The sequence below is a fragment of the Anoplopoma fimbria genome, chromosome 16 (genome assembly GCF_027596085.1).
Source record: "Anoplopoma fimbria isolate UVic2021 breed Golden Eagle Sablefish chromosome 16, Afim_UVic_2022, whole genome shotgun sequence".
NCBI lineage: Eukaryota > Metazoa > Chordata > Actinopteri > Perciformes > Anoplopomatidae > Anoplopoma > Anoplopoma fimbria.
The window spans coordinates 16,501,124-16,521,326 of NC_072464.1; the positions used below are offsets into that span (position 1 = coordinate 16,501,124).

Below are 20,203 nucleotides of genomic sequence, written 5' to 3' on the forward strand. Positions count from 1 at the left end.
AATTAATTTTTGATTTCATCTTTATGGCACAATGTATTTATCCACTCGCTGAGTTGATCAAAGGATTCAGCCTTAGAGTCCCTAAAGGCCTTATTGACCCTGATATGGTTGCGTTTGTAAATTTAGACTATTGAATGTAACCTTGTAATTACTTGAAGATTAGAAGCAAATTATAACAGAAGAAGAAAAAAAAAGAAGAAGAAAAAGAAATGAGCAATTCATAATTGGAGTAATTTAGCACCCAGCAGCTCCACAGTGTTACGGGAAGCCGATAGAAGCAGCGTTCACTCAGAATGCTCTTCTTTCTCTGCTGCCACCCTGTCAGCAAATGTGCTAATTATTCTGATCCTTTTGTTTGAGTGATTCTGGCCTCATCATCTGCATTCAACAGCTGCTGCAGGGGTGATTCTTTACAGAGGACCCCAGCTAGCACATATCCTTTCAATTACAATGACCACATTATTTACACACACACACACACACACACACACACACACACACACACACACACACACACACACACACACACACACACACACACACACACACACACACACACACACACACACACACACACACACACACACACACACACACACACACAGATGCTCCACTCTCAGTGCGGACCAAGTCAGGACAAACACTCCATAAATAAAATTGCAAGCACAATCCTGCAGGTGTAAAAAAGGAATTAACAAACAAATACACATCGCTGCATGGATTCACACGAACACACAAATATAGCGTTTGTCAATTAACGCCTCACAGAGAGAAATACACACAGACTTTATGAAGTGTTGCTAGTATTAAACACACATCTAAACACCAGCTTTCATTTCATGAAAGAAAACAAACACACAATCTCATAATGACTTTTTACCCAACGCCCCACTTCAATGTTACAGCCTCTGTGTGTGTGGAGGATTCAAACAGCATCTCAGCAATGTACTAAATGTTTTTTTGTTTTTTTTACTTTAACCTCAATTTGGTGGAACTTTAATAGAGTTGTTAGCTGGTGGGAAGCCATACTTGAATGCTCTTTTTACTGGAGTTTCAACTAAGTTAAGGGTTTTGAAAAAAACTTTAGCCGAGAGAGACATAGCAGAAATATAGTCAGATAATTATTTAGTGATATAACAATCTTATTTTGAAGGAGAGGTTAGCCAACGGTGATGCATGCTGGCAGTTCTGAGCAAGAGAAATGCCACGGGCTGTTCTGTTGCTATTACATGTTTATGGGCGATGACGTGATGTTAACGGGACAGTGAACTCATCTGGGCGCCACACACACACACACACACACACACACACACACACACACACACACACACACACACACACACACACACACACACACACACACACACACACACACACACACACACACACACACACACACACACACACACACACACACACACACACACACCGTGCCCTCTGATAACACTACTGCTGGCTTGAATGCTTAGATTCATGACTTTGTTGTCTTGTAAGTGAAGTTTGGTGCAGAAGACTGATTGCATAGAATGTTTGCATTACAATAATTTCCTTTTTTGTCTTTTCTCTGATCTGCAGGAAGAAGAAGCAAAGATGTCAGAGAGGAGAGGTCAGAAGAAGTCCATCTTTCTGTCCTCATTGTTGGTAAGTTTTCAGTCTTTGCCTTTGTTTCCTCTCAATTTCCCCCTATCCTCCTCCTTTAATTCTTATTAATTCATTAATCTGTGTTTCTTTTATTCGTACAGTTCTAATCTCAAACTAATATCTTATAACTCTTTATTTTCATTAATTCATAACTTTCCCCTCCATGGTCCTCCCTCTTTCCTCCTCGTTTTTCAGCGTTCACTCGTCTCTCTTCCTGTCTTTGTTTTAGTCTTGTCATCCTCTGCTTTACATTCTCCTTGCTTTTTACTTTTCCTTGTCTATTTTAAAAAACTGTCAGGCAGTAGCATAACTCTGAAGCGATAATCATATTTCTGGTGTCCTCAGAAACTCATATTAGTCCATCGGTATGGATCGACTCCACACTTGGTTCTGCATCATGCAGACACTCATTGTTATGTGCCAGCAGCTTGCACAACTCTGCAGCACTTGTACCAATTAGTCAAACTTCAAGCTTTTCAGAGAGCAGATATCTTTATGATCTAGAGATTCTCTGCCTGTTTTTGATGTTGAAACCCACTGGCAGAGTTCCCGACGTGCTCCTCCACCTTACCCTCCCTCTCTGCGCTGTTCTACTCTCGCCAGGCACTTTGTGTACACGCAGGCTGACACCGGAGCACTTAGTCAGCAAGGAGGAGACATTAAGATGGTGCCAATTTACTACACCACCAAGTAATGGCATCAGAAACGTATTACTGCACATTTTGAAATGAATTACTATATATAGAGACTACATGTCTGGGGAACATGTAGAACAATGACTTACATTGAAGTGTGCTGGTGATGTCATATCGCACAATTGCACATACAGAGACGACACGCTAGAGGTATTGATGTGTCAGAGGATGATGTGCTTCAGTCAGTGTTGATGACTTAACTAAGTACATTTACCCAAGCACTGGGCTAACTGTGATGGACTGTTGTATTGTACTTAACTTGAGAGATATCTACAACATTAGTTTTTAGAGGGAATAATTGTTCTTTTTTCTGCACTACATTTAACTGAAAGCTACAGTTAGTAGTTACTTTACAAACTAATACTTAACGTCGAAAACATAGGAGGACTTTTAAAATATGATGCATAAAATATCTACCTACACAATTCTCACCACCTAACAGTATGTACAATTTGAGCTTAAATGATTAACTGTAAATGAATAATTATCAGGAAATTAATCCACAACTGCTTTGATAACTGCTTTTGAGGATGTCACTTTGAACTCTACATTTCTTTCTATTCTTTTATGTTTGAAAACCATACAACTGATGAATCAATCAAGAAAATATCATCAGAAGAATCCACGTTGGAAATAATCTTTGGTGGCAGCCAAATATAGAATAGTTAAAAAAATAGATCCACCTCAAACAACTACAGTAAAATGATGCTTGCACAGCAACACTCAAGTTATTTTGCTTTTGATACTTTCAGTTACTTACATTTTTATAATAACATAATTTTATAATGATACATAATTTGACATAAGTAACATGTGCAGTACATTAGTTTTACTTATAATAGAGTATTTTGAAAGTGTGGTGTTAGGACTGGAAGGACCTGGATTCTTCCTCACCACTGGTTTTGGTAAACATTAATCTTACAAATCAACAGCGTTCCTGCCAAATTGTAGTTGTGTGAGGAATAACAATGAGGACCCGCTGGATCCTCTGTGATGAATGTGCAGAGATGAACGCTCCAATGTGCTATAGACCTGACTAAATCTCCTCCCAAAGCATTGTTGGATAGCTTTTTGCCCTGAGGAGTATATCGGTGTGTGGGAAGTTGTCTTTTTTTCCAGCTGTGGAAAGATGTGGAGAAGAAGATCATTATTGTGTTTCTTCAGAGCCAAACAAAGTACTGCTCAGTGCGTAGTTGCACAAATTGCCAGAGAAAGAACTATGCAAACAATACCATGCCTGAAAAATACCCACAGTGACCCATAAAAATGCCACACAGCGATAAAGAAGATTGGCAGATGATGTCGTATAATAGTTTTTGCTTTCAGCGTGTTGATTTATAACTGTACATCAGGTGTGTGAGGTAACGGTCAGCTCCTTTTAAATCTGGTATAAATTACAAACAGATTACTTGGCCACACATGATGTGCTCCATCTTGTGATACACAAACACACAGGCATTTGTGTATTTACTCAACCAGTGTCTTGCGTCGGCTGTCATGAGATCATTATGAGGAAGAGAAAGAAGAAGATGTTGTTGAAACAACACAGAGAAGACGGAGAGAGTTAGTCATACACACATTTTCTTTGCCATCATTTTCTGTACTGCACATGATTTTTTTTTTTTTTAAAAGTCAGTTAGTTTGTTTGGGAAGGAACAGAGTGTGCTGGTAGGGCTATAAATTCCAGCTGCTACTTATTACAGGGAACCACAATGACACAATGCCACACACACAAAGTACCAATACAGTACACAGATAAACACACAAACAGATACTGGTAATGTGCAAACTCTCTCTCACTAATCTGAGTAACAAAGATGAATAAGTCTGGATATTTGGTGTTTGTTCACTTTTGTTTTTTGACAGTTAAAATGTTGATGTTTATTCTTATCCAGATGTTTCTCTATATAATACAGCTATCAACTAATGCTATCATTTATCTCTGCTGCTGTTGCAGTGTGAATTGTTTTGGTCCAACTTCCAACATGTAAAAATCAATTCAAGATATATTTTTAGTGTCCATGATGCTGTATTCAAACCCCTTTGCAGAGATATGCCTAATTACATTTTTTCTACAGTTTATTCGCAGGTTTTTTGATTGAAAGAATCAATGAATGAATTGTTGGTTTCCGCAATGTCCATCTATTGGTCAGACAAAATCAGCAATATTTAAAGCATCACTGAGAACTTGTGTTTGGTGTTTGTCTTTTTTTGACATCCTGAAGACACATTAACAATTAAAAAGTCCACAAAAAAACTGTAGTGTTGCATAGTCATAGAAAATCATTAAAATGGTTAAAAAAAAACCTCTACAACTAATAAATTATATCTCAAACTCCCTGATAATAAAATATTCTATTGAATAAAAAACTAAAAATTCAAATTAAAGACTTGAATATATTCATTTAATATTTGCATATTTTTGTATTTGTATATATACACATATATATGTTTGATATACTATCGACAACTGAAATAAATAGTTCAACATTACAATAAATGCAAAAATAAATCAATATCTACAATAATTAATTCACAAATGAACGCTTACAACCCTCAGTTCCATTATACCATGGAGTTAGTAGCATGTTTGTTTTAATGCATGCCAAATGTTATTGATATGTCATGCATAAGTCTCACTTTTCACATCTGTCTCCCCCTGTCTGTCCTCCCCCTGTCTGTCCTCCCCTGTCTGTCCTCCCCCTGTCTGTCCTCCCCTCTGTCCCTCCAGTTGTGTTGTATGTTTGCTAGTGCCGAGTATTCTAGCTGTGGAGAGTACGAATTCTTCAATCAGACCAGTAACAGTTGCCAGGCCTGCCCTCAGTGCCAACCAGGACAAGAGCCGCATGGTGAGAGACAGAGACACACACACACACACACACACACACACACACACACACACACACAAACCATTGATTTTTCTCCATAATTAAGTGTCTTTTTTCATGCACCTATAATTATTAAGTACATACTAGAATTAGTAGATGCAATAAATTGGTAGTGGGATAAAGCTGCGAATTCAAATTGTAAACATACAAAATTGTTAAATAGCATGAACCTTTGTGTCATTTTTGTTCAGACCACCCACAACACACACACACACACACACACACACACACACACACACACACACACACACACACACACACACACACACACACACACACACACACACACACACACACACACACACACACACACACACACACACACACACCCTCAGAAGTGCACACATAGCTGCACAGTGAAGAGTGCCTAAATTCAAGTGAACAATTTCTCATGGTTTATTGCTCTCACTGACTGCGATGTGAAGGCATGCATTACAGTGAACGACTTGCAGTAGTCACATAGAGCCTCAGCCTCCGTCAGTCAGTCTGCCGACGGCCAAAGAAAACAGAGAGCAGTTTAACGCATCAGTTGACACCCCGGGGTGCCACACCTTCTTAAGGGAGACGGCCGCACTCAAGGGTGAACAGGATGAATTATAGTCTCTGTAATTTATTTGGGTGCAGCAGTATTCTCTTGATTTCAGTAGTTTTACTTTCATATGGTGCAAACATGGAGAACTTCTTACAATAAATACTCCAATTATCCAACTAGTTTGCTTGATTCATTGTTGTGAAAAGTTACATTTGAAAAGTTGAATAATAGCTCAAACATGAGTAAACTAAAGACATTACATTATATTGATAGGCTTGGTAGGTATGAAGCAATTCAACATGAAACTCCGAATAACAAGACTACGGGTTTGCAGCCATGTTGGCAGCTCTCTGTTACAATGTAACTTTCAGTACAGGTGAGGCTGATGGGAATGCAATTAGTTTTGCAGGTATTTGTTCATAAAGTCATGTATGGTAGGGATTACAAATGCTACCTGGAGATGCTGCTAAATAAAAAAAATAAGGGGATCATCAAAGTTTATCCTTTCGGGGACACGGCCACATGTGAATTTCATGGCAATCCATCCAATAAGTTGTCTAGACATTTCACTCAGAACAACTAATGCCAACCTTATTTTCTAGAGGAAAGAAGTTATGGGATATACAAAGTCAGTACATAGTCTGGGAACCGTAAAATGTGTGTACAGAATTTGATTACAATCCCTCTGGTAGATATTTCAGTCTGGACCAAAGTGATGGGACGACGGCTTAAAACAAAGCAATAAACGGAAATATGTTGTTTCTATCATTAAATTGGGAATAATCACAACACTCTAAAGCCTTTATTCCTTCCTTCCTTCTTTCTGTCCTTGTCTTTCTGTCGTAAAGTTTTATTGTTTGTTTGTTTTTTCCTTCCTTTCCTGCTTCATCGCTTCCTGCCCTGAGTTCACGAAGCTACCATGTGCCTCTAGTAAGCGTCCCCAACAACGAGCTTGTAAAAATCACTCCCTGAAACAGAGACGGCAGTGAGAAGCTCAGTCTGATAAGCACAGAGCTCCGTCATAAAGAGTCATTTGGCCATTTGTGAGCAATACAAACATTAGAGACGAAATAAATTTAATCGGGAAGATGAGAAACTCCTGCTGCACTTTCTCCTGCCTGTCTGATCCTCTGGGTGCCACAGTCTGTAATTCATGTGTTATTTTGTCCCCCTCAGCTGTACGTGCATATGTGTGTGTTTGTGTGTTTCTCTTGACACCCTTTTAATCATGGGATAACCACAGGGTTCAACCTCACAACAGAGACTTCAGAAAGTACACACTCACACACACACACACAGACATCACACAAGACATCCAAGGACGCTTTTAAAGTGCATCTTGTATCCAGATTGTGTGTGATGTAGCTGGATTACATTTTCATCTTACTTTGCATGAACATACACACTTGGGAGCAACTTTTATTTTTAATTTCCTAACTTCATTGATTGATGAAAGGTACAACGACGTGAGGACACATTAAATCATTTGGCATTGAAGTTTCAAGTCAGCTTGCCTGATGTGTGAAAGCTCCCTGGGGGGACTTTATGTCCTGACAGTTTAAGATGCGTAACATGCACCAGTTCAAATTTGCTTGGGACTTTTTGTGCATTTCATCAACCCAATTTCCCTTCTTTACCATCCCTGTCAACTTTCAAAATAAACGCAAAAAAGCCAGAATATTCCTTACCTCCCTTATTCCTTGAAATATGATAAACAAGATTTAAAGAGGCGCCAATTTTGCTTTGAAAGGAAAGAACCTTTCTATCAGATTAACTTTTTAGAAAACAAACAGAAGCTGAGCCATGGCTATCCTGTGTCAAAAGAAAGATCCAAAGCCAGTTTTAACCAAAAGTGACAAGATCCTGCCGATAGCTCTGCAAAGTTTCATATCAAACAGTCACGCTGAGACCGACGGACGTCAAATAGAAAGGGAAGGAATATTAGATTTCTCTGAGAGTCAGTCTACTTTAGCCCAAAGCTAAGAGGCATAGGCTTGTTTGAATAGACGGATGAAAGTAAGAAGGGATGAAAGAGAGGGAGCAGAACCCAGAGTATGTTTTTGAATGTGTGTGTGTGTGTGTGGCCCTGTTGTTCGGCCTCCCAATGTGAAAAATGAACATGCAGAGATGGGAGGAGATCCATGATGACACAATGATGTGTTGGTCATCTTAAAAACTACAAGGAAAAACTGCATGGAAAGTTGTAAACACATAAACACCCACACACACACACACACACACACACACACACACACACACACACACACACACACACACACACACACACACACACACACACACACACACACACACACACACAGTGGGGCCTCTGTTACCAATCAAATCTCTCTTTTGTCATCTCAAAACTGTAATGAAGGGGATAGAAACAGATGTGTGCGTGTGTGCTTTTCTGAATGTTTGCATCTAAATCACATTTGTGAATCATCTTATTGGTCTGAAGGGTGTTGACTTCATTTAAATTTACATTATGCTTGATGTACTGTTGGAGAGAAATATTACCCTGATGTTTAAATGCATGTGTGTGTGTGTTTTGCAGACCTGTGGCTACGGTGTGAAGGATGAGGACTTTGCCTGCGTGCCGTGTCCACATGGGAAATATTCCAAAGGGAAGTATGAGATCTGCAGACGTCATAAAGACTGCGACGCCCTCTACAAAGCCACCGTTCGCATGGCGGGAACTCCGGACAGCGACGCTGAATGTGGACCCTGTTTGCCAGGGTAAACGACACAAACGCACACTCACAAACATTTGACTTTAAGTTGCATTATACGACTTAAAAACAAAAAGATAGAAGGCATTTACTACACAATTGAAAAAGAGGTGCCACTGAAGAAGCTTACATGTTCACCGCCTTGCTTAAAGGTGCCCAAACAAAGTTTCTGTTTACGTTGAGTGCCAGATTTACTAAGAAAATGGCGGCAAAAACATTTCCTTCTTCATAAAACAAGCCACTTTAACTTTTATTGTTTACATCTATGTTAACTTGCCAATAGTCTTCTTCTTCCCCGCCTTTTCCTGGCGCACTGATGCATTTCTTGGAATATTTATGCAACGTGTAGATCATTGGAATATTGTGAGACCAGAGGTGGCAGTTACAGGGGCGTTTTGTTCGGCAGATTTTGGGCTCCGTGGGCTCCGCACCTTTTCAGATGTTGAGTGTAATCTGTCATATGCCATAAGTGCTCCAGTAATAAACACAAAGAAACATCAAATTAAGAGAAAAATTAAAGAAATTGAAGGGATCTACCGGCTGCAGTGTGCACATGCGCTGCCGTTGCCATAGCAAACTTGGTCTTTCTTACAGTCTTAATTTGTTAAATGGCGGTTTCAGATCTTCTTCTTTGCAAACATATTTTTTTTAATTATAATATTTTATTCTATAATATTTATTATTATTTTTCTGAATCATTCTTCATCCAATTTCTATGGTTGAATGTGGGCAGTAAATTATCAAGTAAGTCCTGAAAGAATTGGTGCAAATATGAGAGATTCATGATTCTCATCCTCTTGTCATCACTCTGGATGTTGTCCCGCTGTCTTCTACTATTCTTGGCTCTGACTCTCCTCTCACAGGATGTTTTTGTTTTTGCTCAGGAACACTGTCGGGATCTGTACCGTATGCGCCGTACTGTATGTATGGCTGTTGTTCACTGCAGTTCGCAGAGTCCATACTTGTTTGAAGCAAAACGTGCCTGAACAGTAGCAATAAAGTTCAGTTAAAGCCTGTATCTCAGCAGAGAAAAAGACCTAGAGGAGAATGAGAAAGAGTCTGCTGTGATTGACATTTCTAAAGCTGGATTCCTTGGAAGATACTTCAGTAGCACTTTAAAATAATTAACAATTCGGATCGATCATTAAGCAATGAGTTCACATAGACGCATTATGTATATGATTGAATTAGTACATCAGTGTCTCTGTAGGTCCTATATATTTTTGTTTTATTTTGCTACTAGATGCCATATTGCAAATGCAATATTTTTAAGGGCTCATGAAGATGAAGAAACATAATCTAAATATTTTGTTCATGATTAATTAGTAGTTTGTTTGTTGTTTATCTGGATGTACAACAAAATATGAACTCAATTCATACATTCATACACATTTATTGTAACAAAATTATTTTGCTAAACTAATTGATACAATGTGAGAGGTAATATATATTATTAGTAATGCACTGTGTTGTAGCCTGTGCACGTTTGCTATCCATCCTCTAGTTTGTTAAGTCTGTTGTAAGGGTTTAATACAACCATACAGAACATCTACAAACATGAAGCAACCCTTTTTCAAATGATTTCATTACATGACAAAACATTTACTGTAGAAAATTAATTTAGGGAAAGGCTGAGTTAATTTACCAATAAAGTTCTCACCAAAAATGAATCTGTTTTCTCAACATCATTAAAATCTGCATAACATTTCCACTTATTTGTGGTTAAAACATTGACTGATGGTAGAAATCCTGAATCAATCACCAGCAAACCAATCAGATATTTCATCAACTACTTAATTCAAATCTTCTTGAGATGCTGAAGTGACCAAAAGCACAAGATTGAACCAGTTTCTCTGACCGTATCCAGATATGTGAAGGCATCAGATAATTACCTGCATGCTGCATACATTATGTAAATACTGCTCGTGCTCTCAGGCCTAAATGATTTATCACCACCAGTCATTCACAGACTCGACTCCCTGTCTCCTGTCCTCTAATAGACGCCTCATGATACAGGGCGATATTATGTACCAAGCCATCTTTAGTGCCTTCGGGGCATCAATTATGTGCATTTCTTCACTGAGGCAAACTTTTCACCTCGGCTGCTTCCCCATACTTATGCAGCGTGAAGCTACAGTATGTCTACAAGGTAGTGAGGCCACGTATTGTATACACCCCTGCTGTGTTTGCAAATATTGCTTAAAGTGTTAATTTTATTTTAAAAAATGACACATTTTCTTTATTTTTGTAGCGTGAAGTGATCATATTTTGACCTGTTTTCAGGTTGAGTGTAGTCCAACGTAGAGTCAGAGGTTAAGTTAGGAGTCAGGTTCAAGTAGAAATAAGGCTTCAGGTAGGTATTGTTGAAGGTCGGGTTATGGAGGTATGCTGTTGTGTTTGTTCTCATTTCCTTCAGCTGATTTTTCTCCAGTAAGCCCAACCAGGTCTAGTATAGCCTAATTATATAGTCTGAGAATTTTCTGGTTTATACCTATGTACTTTGTGTCTCTCAGGTATTACATGCTGGAAAACAGACCCAGGAACCTCTACGGGATGGTTTGCCATTCCTGCCAGAACGCACCACGCAACACCAAAGAATGTAAGACTAACCTCTTCACAGTTTAATATCTCCCTCCCCTTCCTTCCGCTCTCTTCCAACCTTTCGTCCCAACAACCTTTCATATTCTTTTCAACTATGAATTCCCCCCCTTTTTCTTTTTGCAACGTTTTATCTTCACAGCTTTCTCTGTCCTAACACCGACCATGGTTTCTGTTTGATTCAAAGCTACCAAACATTAAAGTTTTCTGTCTAATTGAAAGGAGATAAAAGTGGACATGCATGTGCAAAAGCAGATGTTGAAAGCCTGGAATTAGTTTGAGGGAACACTTGGAGGTCAGAGATTATAGTTAGTTCTTCCAGACACTCTGGTCACTGTTGCATCTGTACTTTTCTGGCTCCAGAAGGGGGGTTGGCTTCTTATCCATAACCTCACTGCCTTACTGATTAATCTGCATACCTGACACATGCATCTATGTGTGTGTGTGTGTGTGTGTGTGTGTGTGTGTGTGTGTGTGTGTGTGTGTGTGTGTGTGTGTGTGTGTGTGTGTGTGTGTGTGCAAATGCACGGCGCCATCTGTTGCTGTGAACGCATCTCTGGACGATAATATTAACTAGATTTTATTCTGTCATCCATTCCCTATAAGCTTCCGCAGTTCATAAACATTTCCTCACAGTTGTAAAACAGAGCGTGAATGTTGACAAGTGTCAGTCAAGCAGAAAATGAGTTTCTGATATTTTGCAAGTTGTTTATTTGACTGTGGTGGTAACACATACAGGAATATTGCAACCAGATGATGCAGTATGATTCTGTGCCCCATAAAGCTGCAGAAGGCATAAAGGGTTACACCGTACCCCTTGTGATTTGTCAGAATAACTTATTTGAGTTATTGTTCAGCATTATAGTTTATTATAAAGTATTTTGCATTTCCTCATGCTGAATTTGAACACATTTTCAATTACTACGGTGTCTCCTTTGAGGTTATCCCTAATGTAAACTTGATTATAAATAGCCCCAATGCATTCTTTTTTCATTGTAAATGGCGTTAATAACTTTAAGGTCATCCATTTAGTTTTATTTATCTCTCTTAGCCTCCTGCCATCCAGTTCCCAGGCATTTGCACTACATCTGTCTACATCTATGTTATGAGGTCAGTTAGTTTTAAACTTACTTTAAATCTTTTTAGGTCACTCTGGAAAATAGAGAAAGATAAATGTTAAATGTAATTAAATGTCCCATTGTGTCCTTTTTAAAGATAAAATACATGCAAATTAGAAGGAGATTAGACCTCAACCCATTAGCATATAATCAGCTACAGAAGATAATGATCTTCACTGACCAAAAATTGTACGTTTTATAAAACCATTTAGTTTGAAAATCTGTCTCAAAATGAAATCGTTGTCTAACTGAAAACAATATATCAGTGGCGGTGAGATTAATAGACTTTGGAGACGTTTAAGTAATTTTCGATGCTAAAATGAGTGTTTATTGCACAGCTGGAGGTGGATATTCTCAACGTCCTGCGGTGCGCTCTGTGGGTTTGTCCCCATGTGACAAATAGATCACATTGATCTGAAACGATTGGATCTGAAGGGTGTTTTTGTTCCCTCACTGATACATACTCCTACTGGAATGATATTTATGGGCCCATAATTGCCCTTTGAGTTTAATTGAAGAGTCCGGAAATGAATTATTGTGTCATATTTAACGAGTGTGTTATGAAAGACAGAAACCCCAAAAAGCAGCCTGGGCCTGCAGAGGAGAGGCTGTGAAGTAGGAGCAGCACAAACACTTGCTTTTCAACAGCAACCTCATTGTTTCTCCCAGGCATGGAAATGAGTGATTTAATGATACTGTGCAAATCAATTTCTTTTAATTATACCTATAGTCATTTCATTTTATATTGAGATCCAAACTTTTTTCTGGATTGCAATTTATTTTGTGCTTGTTTTGAAAGATTACAAAAGACCTGTATGTCCGTTCAGTTAAAGTTTTTTTTACTATTTATTGAGATTCGTTTTGGGTATTTGTGCTTGCTTACTACAAAGTCCTATTTGTTAGAAAATATTGTAAAAAAAAAAAAGCACAACTTCTTATGTGAAAAGGAAGAATAACCTGACAAAGGTGTAATTGCTGTTGTGTTATATAAATCAAAGATAAGAGATGATTAGGAGATGCAAAAATAGGAAGTATGAAAACAATTCTTAGCTTTTTTTAGCGCGATTATAAATGCAGTTGTCTATGGTTTTCTGAAAGAAGTGTGATAAGTCTGGATAAAAGATAAAATCACAGAGAGCATCCTCCATTCACTATTCCCCAGTACTGTTAAGTCAGCCTATGGTATATTTTAATTAAACCCTCTTTAGATGTTCAAGAACACAAAAATGCACTCCATACAGTAAATAGAAAAGGGAGCTGAAAGCTGGGAGTTCTTCTTGCTCAGGGTAAAGGCAGGCTGACACTCGCTGTGTAATCTGTAAATTACCCCGGCTCCTGCCTCCCTCTGTGTGTGTGATAATTAAAACTTTAGTGGATATGTGAAAGAAAGAAAGATGATTAGCGTGTTACTGCTTGCGCTGCTGCTACTCTTTGGCAGGCAGACGATTCAATTCATTCAATTTTCACCGTCACCTTTTGACTTTCGCTGTCATTTTAGAAAAAAACACGTACCAACACACATTAATACTTATCTCACTATCTACTAGAGAGACTATCTACAATTCTTCTTTCACATATCTACAGAGACACCAGACACATGTGGGCTTCATATCACATTTCCACACAGAAGTATTATCAGAAGCTAACTTTTGTCTCATTCTTGCACACAATTTTACCTCAAACTTAAATGCTTTGATTTTTCTTGTTTTTTCTTGTATATCTCCCATGCTTTGTGTTTCTACTCCACTCAGTTTGTTTGGACCTGAACACCCAGATTGTGCTGCAGAATTAGCATTTTGCAGTGTGAGTTCAGGCTGAGAGACATGATCAAGAGACAAAAACCACAAGACACTAAACAAAATTCCAGTTAAAGCTCATATCATTATCCAGAGTGTAAACACATACCCGGAGTTAATGTCTGCAGCCACAGGGCACTGGTGTGTGTGTGTGTGTGTGTGTGTGTGTGTGTGTGTGTGTGTGTGTGTGTGTGTGTGTGTGTGTGTGTGTGTGTGTGTGTGTGTGTGTGTGTGTGTGTGTGTGTGTGTGTGTGTGTGTGTGTGTGACCACGGGAAGCAGCAGGGCACATGCCAAAGAGGTCCACAATGGATCAACTTGGTGAAATAAAAGACTGATTAAAAGAGCTGATTTATGAGCTGTCAGGAGTTTACAGCTCCATTAGGAGAGAGGAAAAACAGTCGATGAATAATCCAGAAAAAGAGACAGAGGGGGTAGAAGGAGGGGGATCGGTGGAAAATGAACAGAGACAAATAGAGAAATTTGGACAGAAAGCTTCCTGCATTGCAAAATGATGTCATGGAACACTATTTACGGTGGGAAAAAGTCAATAAAATGCAATGCCAAAGCTAACATGCCATAACCAGTGACAGATGGCATGCTGCCTCTGCCAGTGACAAATGTCCAAGCCTGACAGTATTTCTGGTTCTTCTCTTCGGACCGATCTGTTATAGTGTTTCATCTCTGGAAGAAAAGTGGTGCATCAATCATCCAAACTTTAAAGGAATAGTTTGACATTTTTATTTGAAATAATTATTTACCTTCTTAATGAGAAGACTGATAGAACTGTGCACGGTACATATGTAGCTACAGCCAGCAGCTGGTTAGCTTAGCTTAGCACAAATACTGGAAACAGGGGGAAACAGCTAGCCTGGCTCTGTTTTAAAGTAGCAAAATCTGTCTACAAGCAGCCTTAAAGATCAGTAGTTTACATGTTTAATCCAGATCTTCTCATTTTACTCACGGCAGGAAAGTGAATACACATATTCCCCAAAATGTCAAACTATTCCTTTAACCATGATTGTTGTGTTTTTTAGCCCTGTGAAGGTAGCTGAGGTTTTGCTTGTAATGAATATATGAGCAAACAGTAGGACTATTTTCACTAATCCACAATTAATGAACAAGGATTAAAACGATGTTTCTGTGTATGTTTACAGGCATGTCAACCAGCGGGCCAAGAGAAAAACATATCATTGACCCCGGCAGCACTACCGTGTTCCCTCATCTACATAAAGGTATAAACAAATACACACACAGACAGAAATATATAAGCTTCATCGATTTATAACCATCACTTCCTTTATATGTTGTCTCTTTCTCACTCAAACACAAATCATTAATACTACTTTACATCATTGTCTCCAATGTTTCAGATTCCAACGGACAAGGTCACCTAGCAACGGCTCTCATTATCGCCATGTCAACCATTTTCATCATGGCCATCGCCATCGTACTCATCATTATGTTTTATATCCTGAAGGCCAAACCGAGTGGTCATGGTGAGACTGACACACCAAACACACACACACACACACACACACACACACACACACACACACACACACACACACACACACACACACACACACACAAGTTTAGCATCAGTGTCTGACGTTCCTTGCATGTGTGTGTGTCTACAGCATGTTGTTCTGGACAAGTTGTGAAGACGGTGGAAGCTCAGACCAACAAACAGGAAGACAAGAAAGACGTCCCTGGTGAGACATGACACACACACACATGACACACACACACACACACACACACACACACACACACACACACACACACACACACACACACACACACACACACACACACATTTAATAATTGAAAAGCTCACGCAGCATTTAAGCTTTCTAATGACTTCCTGTCCGGTGGTGCTCACAAACTGACTTCATTCTCATCTGTATTCTGGCCTCATAATTGGGGGTCTTGTTTACATGCACACTAGTATCCTGGTCATGAGCCTTATCCTGGTTTTGATTTAATACTGGATATGATGTTTTCATAAAACATAAGTAATCTTGTTTTTTATATCCTTGTATACATGAATCTAACATTATCCACATTTTTGGCCATAAGCATGGCCACCACGACGAAGGCTTTGATCAAGGTTCATGAAAACAAGTGAGGCTATCTAAATGCCACAAACACAAATACATAACACTCAAAAAATGTGTTTAATAACTAACATACTCGTGAGCAGGTGAGGAACTCATTGCTTGAGCTCCAGACTAAGTGAAGCAATAGTGCTAATAATTACACTTATCTTTGTGAAAACTACACATGAAAATTGTTAGAAACTATTTTTTTATTTTGTTCCTAAACCAAGGGTGAGCAGTTAAAGTCAACAGTACTTGAGAATAAAAGTAGCCGTAGTTACTGTGTAGTTACATTATTGAGATGATATAGAGTACATACTGTAAAACATTTCTTTTGTAATTCAAATATTAAAAAGACAAAATGCCGGAACCAAGTAAAGCATGAAGATACAATCATTTAGTGACTGTTTATATGCAGACCATCTGTTATTTCCTCACTCAAATTCTCAGTGTTTTCATATCTGTTAAGATAAACAGGCCAACAGCCACATACTGATCATTTCCATGTTTCCATAAACTTATCTTGCACACATTTAAAATATATACTCAATAAATAACAGATGCAGTTTGAACTTCAACGACTTAAAAATACGCTCTGAACAGTACAAAGACACACAAAGCCATAATTATAGTAACAAAACAAACTATAATTAGGCTTTTTTTTTCCACCATAAGCTTTAACAACTATGAAATGACTCCAAAGTAGTCAAAGTGACAGAGGGCACAATTTACTTAACAGTCAGTTGAGGCATGAACAGATACCACCCAGCAGTGATTAGAGTAAACTGTAATTTTCACTCAATCCTGTAGCAAAGTCCTCTCTAACACAGTTTTTAGGTAACTGTTTGTCTGGTTTATGCGTTAAGCCCAAAACACTGCATGTTATCTGTGAAAGAGCTTATATCTGCAAAAGTATTATCCAACACTTTTCCTGTTGAAGCTGTAAATTGCATATCCTTTTGCAACAATTTCCCACTGAAAAAAAGTGTTTTCTTCAGAATTGTACCAGGCAGAAATATCTCTGGAGCAGCATGTATGTATGAATTATGGAAGACTCGAACTCTCACTTCATGTTAGGATCTGCCCTACAACATCCACTGCTGATTAAGTCTACATACAATATGTAATATAACTAACCCAATCGCATCTAAATGTTAACATTGTTGGCTCTGCTTGTCAGTCCAGGATGTATGTGCATATTTAGGATTTGTAATATAATGTATGCAAATGCAGTGTGTGTGTCTGTGTGTGTGTGTTCGTGCTTGTGTGTGTGCTGACAGACCTGCAGTATGATGAGTGCATCATGGTGGAATGTGAAGCTTCCAAAGCAAAAGCCATACGTTGCTTTAGGCGCCATTTCTCCTGACAATGATGCTCTGTTCAATTTCACTCCCAGACTGACTGACTAACCACTTACATGTGGTGTGGATGCGAACACACATACACACACACACACACACACACACACACACACACACACACACACACACACACACACACACACACACACACACACACACACACACACACACACACACACACAGACATATTATGAGGTACAATGACGTTGTGTACTTAATAATTTAATAGCTAAAAAAACAACAACTGATAAAGTAGTTATAGTATGACAGAAAAAATAAATGCCTGCATTGTTACTTACTGTTTTATGTGTGTGTGTGTGTGTGTGTGTGTGTGTGTGTGTGTGTGTGTGTGTGTGTGTGTGTGTGTGTGTGTGTGTGTGTGTGTGTGGTGTGTGTGGGTGAATGTGTGTGTGTGAATGCAGTGTGTATTTTGGAAGATAAGCCCATTGCTGGGAGCTCTACCGGAGCTAGCTGTCACTCATGTAGACACTGAGTTAATAAGGCTGTGAAATGAAAGACATAGACACTTAAACAGACACAAACACTCTCTCTCTCTCTCGTTCCTTCCCTTAAACACACACACACACACCCACACCCACACACAGCATTTGTTCCACTTAGGTATTCTCTCATTACGCTGTCTATCCCCATTAGGATCCATGATGTAAGTGTAATTTAACATCATCGTCACTGTAATCATTTTATACATCGCTCTGACTGCAGTTCCTTTCTTCATGGTATACGTCCTTTATCGCATCAGGAGCCCGTTTTCTTTAGTGTACTTCACCTTGTGCCAGCATCTGCTAAAAACTGCAGGTTTAATCTGGTCTTACTTTGTCATAAAAGACAAAATAATGAAAAATCAGATCTGTAATTTTGCATAACCGTACTAGAACCCACAATGCAGCACTTGTACTGTTGTCACACTTGTGAGGTATTTTTGATGTTTGTTATTTGAGACTACTTCACTTTTGAAGGAAGAAATAACATCCGGGAATTAAGGGGATATATAATTTTCTATTCTTCTGTAATTGCCGCTTGTGGCCACGTTGGCCGCCGCTCAGTAAAAGATTCTTGCATGAAATCAAAACTAATCCAAGAGACCTTTGAAGAAGTTTGAGTACAACGAGGCATTCTTCCCATATTAAAACAATGACGTGTTACACCAAGGTCCTCTGAGACCGTAGTATATTTGCAGTGTTATTACTTATGACTTGTCTGTATTTGTGAGAGTGACTAAACACCTATTAACCTCTACATCCTCTCCTTTTCCCTCTTAGACAATGTGGTGATCTACTCAGAGAAAGATGAGTTTGACAAACTAAAAGCTCCTCCTCAGAAGACGGTGAAAAGGTGAGAGACACGTCTGATTTTAAAACCTCTTCGCCACATCTCTACTTTTCGGTTGAACAAACCAAGAGCAGACAAACTGGCATCCAGCACTTTATGAGCTAAGAAATGCTGAATGTACAAAACATGAAGGACACAAAACGAGCTCCCCAATGGAGTCTAAGATCCTGTATTGATTACAATGAAGGCATGTTGTTATAGGTTATGAGTGAGGAGAGAATCATTAGGCCTTGAAATAATGGAGTTGGACTAAAGGGTAAACAAATCAGAACATTTCCCTGTTAAGTTTGATCAACATCATTTTAAAAAAAAATTATAACCAATGAGGTTTTAAAGGATTTACATACCAAACAAATATAGAACAGCTACTATGCTTAGTAATAGTCATATTAACGTTTGTGTGTCTGCAATAACTGTGTATATTTATTTTTTATTTATTTTTCATTTTGTGCTGATTCATCAGTGAAGTGTACGTGTCTTTATGTGAATATATGGGAAATATACTGGAGAAAACTTTACATTCACCACTAATATACATATCACTGTGTCCTGATCTTAATTAATCCATTATGATTGTATCTGTGTGCGTGTGTTTGTTTGCATTTGTATGTGGCGTCACAGAGGCTTTACACAATGGAAAAGAGCTTTTATCTTTTTTTTCAGCATCTGCCTGTAATTTAACCACCACAAAACAAGTCACAGCAGTAGTACCATAGCTGCTGGCCTCTTATTTTTTTTGCTGTATCTACATATATGTATGTGCATGTCTGTTTGTGTGTGTGTGTGTGTGTGTGTGTGAGAAAGGCATGTAAAAAGCTAGTTCAGTTGATTTTTCTTTTTTAATGAAGGAGAGCACCATTATGTGGCTTTGGAGCAGGCAGAGAGGTGGGTTTGGGTGGTGAGGGGGGGGGGGGTGGGTGTAGCATGGATGAGCCCTGAAGCAAACACAGGACAGAGGGGGTAGTTGTCGACATGGATAGGGGTAATCATTCCTGGCTTTGCCAAAAAAACTACCACCAGGTCAAAGCACATCATGGCAGACAACAAAAGAATAGTTTTCTCACCTTCGTCTTTCCGTATACGTCTCTTCCGTCATGTGAAGACAATGCTGCTTTATAGGAAGAAGTGGCTCGAGTGCAGAGGGAAGGGAGGGAATACATGATAGCATATTGCACACAAATCTACAGTGAGCCATTGTGCTCAAATGTTACAGAGCCTGTAGTGAACATGCTTAGATTGATACGCTGTTCCAATATATGGAAGGGACACACACACACACACACACACACACACACACACACACACACACACACACACACACACACACACACACACACACACACACACACACACACACACACACACACACACACACACACACACACACACCTC

The 20,203-nt window shown here is 38.9% G+C and overlaps 1 protein-coding gene across 1 annotated transcript in view; it reads left to right on the forward strand.

Moving 5' to 3' along the window:
* The window catches only part of edar (ectodysplasin A receptor), a 34,396-nt gene that overhangs the window by 10,102 nt on the left and 4,091 nt on the right, over positions 1-20,203 (forward strand). The window contains exons 2-10 of the mRNA XM_054615807.1: positions 1,576-1,641; positions 5,068-5,185; positions 6,128-6,132; positions 8,314-8,495; positions 11,002-11,087; positions 15,156-15,233; positions 15,372-15,497; positions 15,639-15,713; positions 18,742-18,814. Coding sequence (XP_054471782.1) covers positions 1,591-1,641; positions 5,068-5,185; positions 6,128-6,132; positions 8,314-8,495; positions 11,002-11,087; positions 15,156-15,233; positions 15,372-15,497; positions 15,639-15,713; positions 18,742-18,814 — 794 coding nt within the window. The 5' untranslated portion in view covers positions 1,576-1,590. The remainder of the gene's footprint in view (positions 1-1,575; positions 1,642-5,067; positions 5,186-6,127; positions 6,133-8,313; positions 8,496-11,001; positions 11,088-15,155; positions 15,234-15,371; positions 15,498-15,638; positions 15,714-18,741; positions 18,815-20,203) is intronic.